At 41.0% G+C, this 10,603-nt stretch overlaps 1 protein-coding gene across 1 annotated transcript; it reads left to right on the top strand.

Moving 5' to 3' along the window:
- Positions 1–210: 210 nt before the first annotated feature.
- On the top strand, positions 211–8,968 carry LOC143279533 (tRNA-queuosine alpha-mannosyltransferase-like). The gene is made up of 9 exons (XM_076583599.1): positions 211–339; positions 790–1,034; positions 1,437–1,604; positions 2,067–2,912; positions 3,272–3,381; positions 4,098–4,242; positions 5,711–5,781; positions 6,336–6,427; positions 8,891–8,968. Exons 2-9 carry the CDS (start codon positions 799–801, stop codon positions 8,960–8,962), a joined length of 1,740 nt encoding a protein of 579 aa, XP_076439714.1. The 5' UTR covers positions 211–339; positions 790–798; the 3' UTR covers positions 8,963–8,968.
- Positions 8,969–10,603: the final 1,635 nt, after the last annotated feature.

The raw sequence follows: 10,603 nt of genomic DNA, 5'->3' as shown, positions 1-10,603 counted from the left end.
TCGCAACCAAGTAGGCGGGAGGCACCACAGACCATTGAAACTTACGTGGTGGGGTGGGGGATTGAGTTTTGTGCCCCAAATATCTATAAAAACATGCCACATTTGACTCGAATTCTGGTATATTAATGAGGTGTTTTTTTCCCCGATTGCACATCTCTCTCGCTGCTTTCTCTGTGATTAAGACAAACAAAACGGGTGTTGTCTTTCCGGGTTTTTCTGAAACTGTGGTGTGTGGCCCACGCGGCACTTTGTGGGCTTTACATTCTTGATTCGCAGCAGTTACGGAGACAAAATCTCAACAACCATGAGCTCATCAGTCACAATTGGGCACATCATTTGGTATGAGAAGGGTCATACGATCCTTAGTTATTACTCTCTTATCTGCCTCCGGACGCCCCGCACCCCCCCCCCCCCCGCGTGCGAGTGTGTTTGTGTGTGTGTGTGTGTGTGTCACTCTGTGCGTGCGTGCATGTGTGTGTGTGTGTGTGGTGTGAAACACACTGGCACGGAATCGGGCCTTGGCAGTTCAGTGTTGTCAATAAGAGAGATTTCTGTGAAACAACGAACTTACTGTGTATCATATTCTGTTATATCATATTATATTGTGTATATATAGATAGATAGACATGTGCCTGTAATTTTTACAAACCTATGTAAAGTTTTATCTAAAATATAACTGTGAGTGTGACCAGCAGTAGCACTGTCACCACCTGTCAGTATGAAGGTGTATGAAGAAATGACAGTGATGTAATAATAAAAGAAAATAAAGAAGCTTATGTTGTGATTCAGATCTCAACCATGGCCTCTGCAAGCTGCAGCTCTAGAACAGAGAGAGCGAGAGCAGACCCAGACATCCTGATCATCGAACCCTTCTACTGTGGGTCACACAAGCAGCTAGTGGATTGTTTGATGAGGGATGAAGTCATCAGACCCAGAGTTCACCTGGTCACAATGTCGGGGAAGAAGTGGCACTGGAGGGCACGTGTCTCTGCACTTCATTTGACCTCGGCCATCCCTGTCAGTCACCACTTCAGGTACTTGTGATGAATTCTTATTTCATGACATTTTGTTTTTTTAGCAGCCTCTTCATTTGCACAGTTTTAGTGGCATTACTCCCAAGCTGCTTATTCTGAGTCCTCCACACACAGCCACCCCACTTTCACAGGCCTCAGGGAACTATGGATGTTAGGTTGCCAGGAGCCACACACCAGAGGAGACCTTGCACTGCTGCTGAGTCAATTCAGTGGTGTTCAGTGGTGCCTACTTTGATTCAGCATATGTCAGACACCACCTGTTAAGCCCCTTACTGATGACAAGAATCATCTATCGAAGAGGCAGACGGAGTTGATATCTCCTGTTATAATTTTTTTTAAACAAATTTGTTGCAAACATACACAAATTTACTGTCTATTTATATGTACCTTATTATTTTCCAGAGTGTTATTTTCAAGTTCTGTCCTGAACCTGGCGGAGTTAGTGGCCCTTCGTAAAGACCTGGCAGGTCTTCACAAGGTTCTTTACTTCCACGAAAACCAGCTCCAGTATCCGGTGCGGAAACAAAAAGATCGAGATTTCCAGTATGGCTACAATCAGATCTTATCTTGGTGAGTGAAAGGAAATGTGTCAAATGATTGTATATAGGGTAAACAATTCTTTGATTCATTGACTTGTTTTCCCCACTTCCCAGTGATACACACCATATTATACTGCCAAAACATCTGTGTGCTAGTCTGTTGATAAAAAGCACATACTCAGATATTGACACCAAACTTTGAATGTTTGATTCCAAGACAATTCCAATGATTTGTTTTTGAATGCAGGAGTTTAAAATAAGATGTCCAAAAGATGCATGTTTTGTATGGAGTTTTTCAGTTTTTGTTTTAAAAAAAAATCTGACTGATTACCAAGAGATACATTGAAGATGTAGATGACAATTTGTGGAGAACTTAAAACAAAGAAGAAAAAAAAAGAAATCAGAATGATGTTTATGAAGAAATATACTGTTCCTTTTGTCATCATCATTGAAACCAATGAACTATCAAGAAAGACTGTTCCTTTTGTGACAGCCTGGTTGCAGACAGTGTACTGTTCAACTCTGCCTTCAACCTGGAGTCCTTCCTTTCCTCCATCACCTCCTTTCTGAAGCTGATGCCAGACTACAGACCCAAAGGACTGGCTGACGCTCTGCGCCCCAAGTGCTCTGTGGCTTACTTCCCAATGCAGTACCCACACAGTGTTCCCTGCCGGGCAACACAGCAAAGCCAGGTGTTGAAAAACGTTCCAACTAGCCAAGCCACTCATGCAGATCATGCCCATGACATGAAGTCAAACACCAACAAAACTCTTTGCCCTCTCTCCTTGACCATGCGAGCGAATAATAAAACAGACAGCGAACATGTTTTAGTCTCCCAGAGTCTCCAAACAGGTAGCTCTGGTGATTCTGACATGCAAACCAGCCAGGTGTCAGGCACTGGTGATGTCAAGGCACAGAGTGATGGGACAGACCGTGACAACACAACAGAGCTGCACTCACAAGCGAAGGTGGGCAGAATGGATGATGAGATGGCAATAGGTTCAGCAGGAAATGACAGTACTCTCAAGTTCCAGGGTCTTGAAGGTGGTGACCACAGCGTCAGGTGTCATACTCTCAAAGCAGAATCCCCTGCTTCTGCTCTGACATACAGCTGTGGAAAGAGAACGGTCACCTCCTGGGTACAGTGTGGGACTGGTGATGCTGGCTCCTCTCTGTCCACAAACACTTGTCTTGAGACAAGCAGGCTGAGTTCAGAAAAAACACCCCTGGGTCCACACCATTATAGAGACATTCAGTGCCATCATCCTCCAGGTAAACACTGGGGTTCACTCAACAAGGAGAAGGATAGCTGTCTTCACATTGTGTGGCCACACAGATGGTGAGTGTTTACAGAATACATTTGACTGGATGAAGTAATCATCATAGACTATATGTTTTATTGTTACAACATTTTCTTGCTCACTGATGTACTGTCACTACACAGATTATCAAAGAAAAAATATGAAGATTTGACTCTTTATGACCTGTGTCCACTTTCTCATCAGTCTATGACACACTAACTACTTTGCTGTGGTGGCTGGTGTAATATTTTTTGTCCACTGTGTGTATATGTGTGTGTGTGTGTGTGTGTGTGTGTGTGTGTGTGTGTGTGCATACATGCATGTGCATGTGTATGCACATCCTCACACAAACACAAATACCAGTGTACATTCATTTGCATATATATATATTTGTCAGGGAGCATGACAAAGACCCTCAGACATTCTTCGAAGCCTTGTTCCGACTGCAAAGTGAGAACATGCCATTTGTGGTGTCTGTACTGGGAGAAACATTCACTGATGTACCAGGTTAGTTTTGTTTGTCGGTAAGAATAACTCTTACATTCCTCATGTCATCCTGTTCAAATAAAATTTTCCATGTGCAGAAGAAGTATATCTCTGTTATGTAATGCATTTGTTGTCAAAGTTGTGCTTTTTAATTTTGTCTGTCTGTTCAGACATATTAGATTTGTCATGGTGTTAAGAGTTCATGAATATGTTTTCATGACTGAGAAAATGACATGATGAGATATAATTTGTTAATATCAAGACAAGAGATTTTTGTTTAAAACAAAAGCATAAAATGTGGAGGATGGAGGAGGAGGAGGGGGCAGGGCCAGGGAGGATTGGGGTAAGTTTATTGCTTTGACCATGTTGATTAACTCTTTCCATACGAATGGCGAAAGAGACGATGTTAACAGCGTTTCACCCCAATTACCATCATCAAAATATTGCAAGCGGAAGGCTCTTATACTGAAGACGTGAATGTTGACAAAGTATACCACAATTCTGATGAAGGAAGCTAACGGTTGAGTCATTCAGACACCCACTGGACATCCGATGGGTCTGTGTAGAGGAGAAGAGAGGACTGGCCGTACTGAGTGAGTTAAAACTGGCTAATACATTCTTTTTATCCTTTTTGTTTTTGAGAACTTTACAAGTAGGGGAAGAGATTTTGAGTATGTGGAAGATAAACAAATTTGTCATCCTGCACGTGTGCATGACTGTGTTTCTTGCTGTCACAGACATATTTGCGGAGGCAGAGCAAAGGCTGAAAGGTCACCTCTTTTCCTGGGGCTACCAGTCAGAGAAGTCAACCTACTTTCACATTTTGCAGCATGCAGATGTTGTGGTCTCAACATCTAAACATGAATTCTTTGGTGTGGCCATGTGAGTAGATGACTTTTCATGTTTTTTCTTCTTTTTTTTTTCAATATTCATTTTCTTCAGCACTAACACCAACATTGGTCTGGGAGAAAAAGAAAGAAGAGGGGTAGAAATGGGAGAGAGAGGGAGAGACAGAGACTGAGAGAGTGATAGGGAGAGAGAGAGAGAGACTGCTATGCAGTTTGTGAGTGTCATGTTTTGCTCGGAGTCTTTAAAAAATCAGTATATATATACAGTATATGTATACAGTTCTAGTATTATATCTTAATATCGATAACGATAATAATAATAATACCGATAAGAACGGACATTATATAACATGATTTTTCCAGAAATACTCCTCAAAGCACTTCACATTCCGTTCCCCCCTCATCCCCCTCCCCCTCCATATTCCCCCCACCCACACATCGAGAAACACATGCCAGAATACATTTGTACACAGTACCTCCATTGAACATTGAAAACCAGCCAGCCACCCACCCTTGAAGCACTCATCATATCCCTGCAACACATACTCACATTTGCACACACGCATGAATGCATGGACACTCACAAGCACCTCACCACTCACTGACACATGACTTCTCCTCAATGCGCTTGTTGCCAGACCACATCAGCACTAGCACCGGAAAATTCCTGTTGTTGGAAAAGATGTGTTTTCAAAGCCGCTAAAAGAATTTAGCGAGAAAAAATGCTGACTGGCAATTTGTTCCACAATGAGGGAGCCTGAAAAGAGAAAGATCTCTGACACTGTTACTTCTTCTTTACAGCAGGGATTTTTAATAGCATGGTATCAGAAACAGAACGAAGGTGACGAATTGGAATGTACACTTCAAGAAGGTCAGAGCGGTTGCGAGTGCCAGAGCTTGAGAGGGTAGAAAACATCAGAGCAGAAAGCTTGCATTCCGTTTGTTTTGAAACAGGTAGCCAGTGAAGGGAGTGGAAAAGAGGAGTAACATGTTCAAGAACATGAACATGTATTTACCATTAGGATTCTGGCAGATTTTAGTTGGAAGTAGGCTAACAGTAACTGATACTGTCACTGGAAAAACAAATTAGCCAGATATAGCTTCGCTTTGGCTTTGAGTATCATGAGCAATTCCCCCCCCCACCCCCCACCCCCACCCCTCCCCCCATTCAACTCTTGCTACAGTTCTGTGTGAAAAAGGATTCATGCAGCAGCCAGTTATCATCATCGAGTTTGCTGGAGCTTAAATGGTGGTGGTTATTTACTGGGAAATGAAATGTTATTATTATAGTATTATCATCATCATAGTCATTATTATTCTATCATATATTATATTTTCACTATTATTGTTATTGTTATTATCATCAGTCATTACAATATTATCAAACATCCCCAAAATTTACCAGGTGATATGAAAGCCCTTCATTTCTTTGATGTGCTGTCTTGCACCATTGTCATCATTATCATTGTTATTGTTGTTATGTCTTCTGGTTTTATTCACAGGCTTGAAGCAGTGTTCCTGGGTTGTTATCCTCTTTGCCCAAAGGCGCTTGTTTACCCTGAATTGTATCCAGGTTAGTTCTTCGATTTTGTGCATGCGCGCGCACACACACACACACACACATGCACACACACACACACACGTACATATGCACACACACACATATGTTCTTATGGTCGAACTTCCACAGGCCTTAGTTCATAGCCCTATTTCTACATTCCTTTAATGCACTTCAGAATTGTGTTAATGATTTCTGATTATTATCATTATTATTATTGAATTGTTACTGTTAAATGTAATTGCATGTTAGTTATACCACCTTCCTCCCCCCATGTCCCCCCCTTTTTTTTTTAAACGTCTAATATCACTGATAGTGAAAAGACGCTAAACTAAAGAACGAACACACACACACACACACACACACACACACACGTACATATGCACACACGCGCGCGTACATATGCACATACCCCACTTGTGCATGCATACACCACACATGCACATGTACACACACAGGTGTGCGCACACATGCACACACGCACGCACACACACACACGCACACACACACACACACACACACACACCATTTAGAAGATGTCACATTAAAACCAACTCTTCTGATTCCAGAGGAATGCCTGTATTCCACATCCAACCAGCTGTACAAACGGCTGCGCTCATTCTGTCAGCGTCCCCACCTGGCCAGGCAGAGCAAACTGGAGGTGAGGCTTTGAACTGGTTACAGTCTGTTATCATAACCATCATCATTACCATCATCATCATGGTCATCTTCATCATCATTTTCATTGTCGTTGTCATCATCATCCTTGTCATCATTATCATCACCATGATCATCATCATAATCATCATCATCAACATCCTTTTTGTTATTATCATCATTACAATGGATACATTTATGTGGTTGTTCAGTCTGTTGGGACCAGTGCAAAGTCTCACCAGGACACTTTGCTGCTCTCTGGGTAATGTATGGTAGCAGTCCCTAATTGTTGTAGCTACCATAAATGCCCTGATCATGGACCTCATCTCACTGAAGCTGACGCTATGGTTGGGTTGCTCCCTTAACTCTTTCATTCCTGCAGCACGGATTTCCAGTTTACAGGAATTTTACCATTCACACACAAACATATATATATATATATAATAAAATTTAAAAAATAAAAATAAAATAAAATAATTAAAAAAAGATAAATATATAAAAATACTACTACTACTAATAATAATATTTATAAGGTGTGTTGGGTCAGGCATCTGCTTGGCAGATGTGGTGTAGCGTATATGAATTTGACCAAACGCAGTGACGCCTCCTTGAGCTACTGATACTGATACTTACCATTCATTCCTGGAGGCCGGAAAACTATGCAGCAGAGAATTCTCCCTTCCCTTCCTGCAGCCTGGAAAATTGGTTCTTGCTGTAAGTGCTTTGAACTTCATGTGAGTTGCGTCATCAGTGAATGTCATCTATCCTTGACCAGGTCACTTGCAGGGCAGTGTTTATGAGTGGAATGGATGCCAGGCACCCTCCTCCCACTCCCTAGGCCATGGGAAAGTGGGTGCCGCTACATTCTTGCCGCTGTGCTGTGTAGACACACGGGCACAGAAAAATGGAATGTGTAGAAAATTCGGATTCCGACTTGTTTTCCAATGATGAGTTTTAAAACGCTCTATCAGATGATGATTTCGATCTGTTACAACTGAATGACGAGGAGAGAGTGCAATTAGCTGCTGCCACAGAAGCACAGACAGCGGGTGATGAAAAGTTCAAAAAGTGCAAATGTAAAATTGTGGTGTATATTTGTGCAGTGACTAGCGTGACTGCTTCAAGGTATATCACACAAGTGTCACCTTTGTGTGGCATATTACATGATGACTGACGTGGACATGCATATTTAGAGAAAGTATCATTTCTGAATAGTTTTTGTTCAAGAATTGTGTAGATAATTATCTGATTCTGGCTCAGTGACTGCTAGTGTAGTGAAAGGCATATGTTTTCTTTGAGACAAAGTTCAAATCATTCATGTGATAAGGACAGTAGCAGTGACAATTGTGACAGTTTTCATGGATATGACTAGCAGCATGGCACTGAGATACATGTGAGGCACTACTCAGCGAGTACATGCATGATGTGCATATTCTGCAAGCAAAACACTGTCCTGCCTGTGGTTTATACTTGTATGCATTGTGTTTGACTCCAAACTCACCTTTTTTACACCTGAGTGTCACCAGAGGTGTCACTATATAGTGTCAACAGGGTCACAGACAACTTCTTACATCAATTCTGTACACAACAGTATATGACAATCTTAGTGTACTGTAATAAGCAGCATTGCTGTAAGTCTCCGAAGAAAGTGTCCTCTTTCATACTTTCTTTCTCTTTACTAAGTGCAGGATTGAAGGGAATATACGTATGGTAGGAATCTTGGAACAAGGGGTAATAATGGTTCATAGAAAAATAGGAACCAAAGAGTTAAGGTGCCTTTTTTGGCCAGCCCATCAGCCTTCTCATTCCCAAGGACTCCGCAGTGAGCTGGGATCCACTGAAGGGTCACCTGTCTGCTTCTTGCCACTTTCTGTAGCGCTGCTAACAGGGGTGGAAGCTTGTTCTGAAGGGCTTGCAGCACTGACATAGTGTCTGTGACGAAGACAACTCAGCTGCAGTAATTGTCAGAGCTCTGAATATAAGTAGCGGCCTGCATGAGTGCTTAGTCTCTGCACAGTAGTTGATGCAGTGTTTGCTTGTGTGCCAAAACTGAGTATCGAACTCAGGAAACTTGGGCAAGAATTCAGCCACTGCATCCGTCTAATGATGTTGATAATAACAATGATAAAATAATTAAAATAGAAAAAAAGATAATGAAATGTATTTACATAGTGCTGAATCTTGTGCCAAGACAAATCAAAATGCTGATTGAGGAATGGTGAGGTTTGGGGTGGAGTCATAAGTCATATTGCCAATAATCTCTGGAACGTCTGTCATGACAAACATGGACAGACCAATGCAGTACGGACAACACCACACAGTTTATATATATATATATATATATGTGTGCTTGTTTGTGTGATGGTATGAGTGTGCATATGTGTGTTGGGAATTCCTGCAGCCATACTGAATCAGACAACACATTATATTCATTTGATTTTCACAGTTTTGTTTTTATCTGTTTCAGATTGATCTGCAGAAGTATTCATGGGAGACACTTCGACCTGTCTACCTGTCCAAGTTGCAAATAAACTGTTAAGTTGTTTCTGTGACTTAACTTGGCTATGTTTGTGTGCATGATGCAACTGTTACGTGTGGTGCAAGTGTTTGCAGACAAGAGCATGCATGAGTGTAAGTCTAGGTATGGATAGCTGAGTGAATACTATTTTGTGTGCGTATGTGTGTGTGGTGTATGTGTTTTTTTGTTTGTTGGTTTGTTTGTTTTTTTGGTTGTGTGTGTATGTGTGTGAGTGCACAATTATCACGCACTTCCGTGAATCATTTATTGTAACCTGTCTGCTTGTATGAAATCCTGTGCCTTTATTTACTCTGTCTGTCTTACGCATATACACATAACTGCTTGAGCACACACATGCACAAACACACACACACTCACAAACACACATTTATTCACAGATCCTTTTGTCCTGGGGCCAATAAGAATGTTGATCAGAACACACTGAAATTGTAAAAAAATAACATTAACTGCAAAGTTGTAAACGTCCTCTCAAATCAAAAGTGAATAGCAAAATTTACAGTTTGTAATTAAACTGATAAATCGTATATCAAAATTAAAACAGACCTCATTGTTCTGGTCCTGAAACTAAATTGCAAATGTTAAAAACAAATTGAACACAAGTATACCTTTGTGACATAAACCAGGCTGGTAAATCAGCACAATGGGGTATTCCCAGCTGATATAGAACTGACCGCCCACTGATTGTATGTCAAAGTTTTGACAAAAGGCATCCCTCGCAGCGCCATAGTTTTTCTGACCACGTTGATGAACTCATTTCTGGCATATTGAACTTATTAAGTGGATGTAAACATGCAACTGAAATGGTGATTGGTGGAATGGTGTGAATCTCTAGTCTGACAAACATATCATTCATATTGTGATTATTATTGTTGAGAAGATGTTGATGATAATTCCTTCTCTCTCTCTCTCACTCACCATGCACAGGTATTTTTAAAAAAGAAAAAGACAAAAAAGACACAGACTTCACAATGCAAAGATGCCCAGAGAACTATGACAGGACAAAATACAGTGAAGGATTATTAAACATGTAAACAATGTTCATACATTCATACATACTTCTTCCCCTGCCAGATCCACATACATATTTACCACCAAAGGCTGTACAGATCTGACAATTTGTCAAATGATTCAGACCCTCTGAAGGATGCAAGACAAATGCAGGAGTTTGTTGAGTAGTGATTAGAAGTACATATTTCAAAAGAGGTGTTGTAGAGGATACTTACTTTTCTGGATTTTATATATCCTTTCTTGTACCAGGAGGTGACAGATGCAATAGCTGGTTTGTTTTGATTACATCACATAACTTAAACTTTTTCGAAACATTAGACAATAGTTCTTTTCAATCAAAAGTTTGTATATATAATGTCAAGGGTAGCAAAGACAACATCAGCGCTGTCCTGATTGAAACACACAAGATCAGACTCTTGAGTTAACTGGAAAATTCCACCTTCATGTACACATGTACACCCTCCACTATAATCAAATTCTAGCCCAGATAGTTGGGACAACAGTTGCCTCTTCTGCTGTTCTGATGGTCATAGTCAGACACTGAAAGACCTGGAGGAATCTGGTGAACAGTTCTGTGCAGCCCCCATTTGCAATGACTCTTCACAGAGCGAAGGAAAAAGAAGAAGAAAATCA

Source organism: Babylonia areolata, chromosome 2 (assembly GCF_041734735.1).
Source record: "Babylonia areolata isolate BAREFJ2019XMU chromosome 2, ASM4173473v1, whole genome shotgun sequence".
Taxonomy (NCBI): domain Eukaryota; kingdom Metazoa; phylum Mollusca; class Gastropoda; order Neogastropoda; family Buccinidae; genus Babylonia; species Babylonia areolata.
The sequence above is the reverse complement of the archived record's forward strand: the minus strand, read 5'-3'. Positions and strand labels throughout refer to the sequence as shown.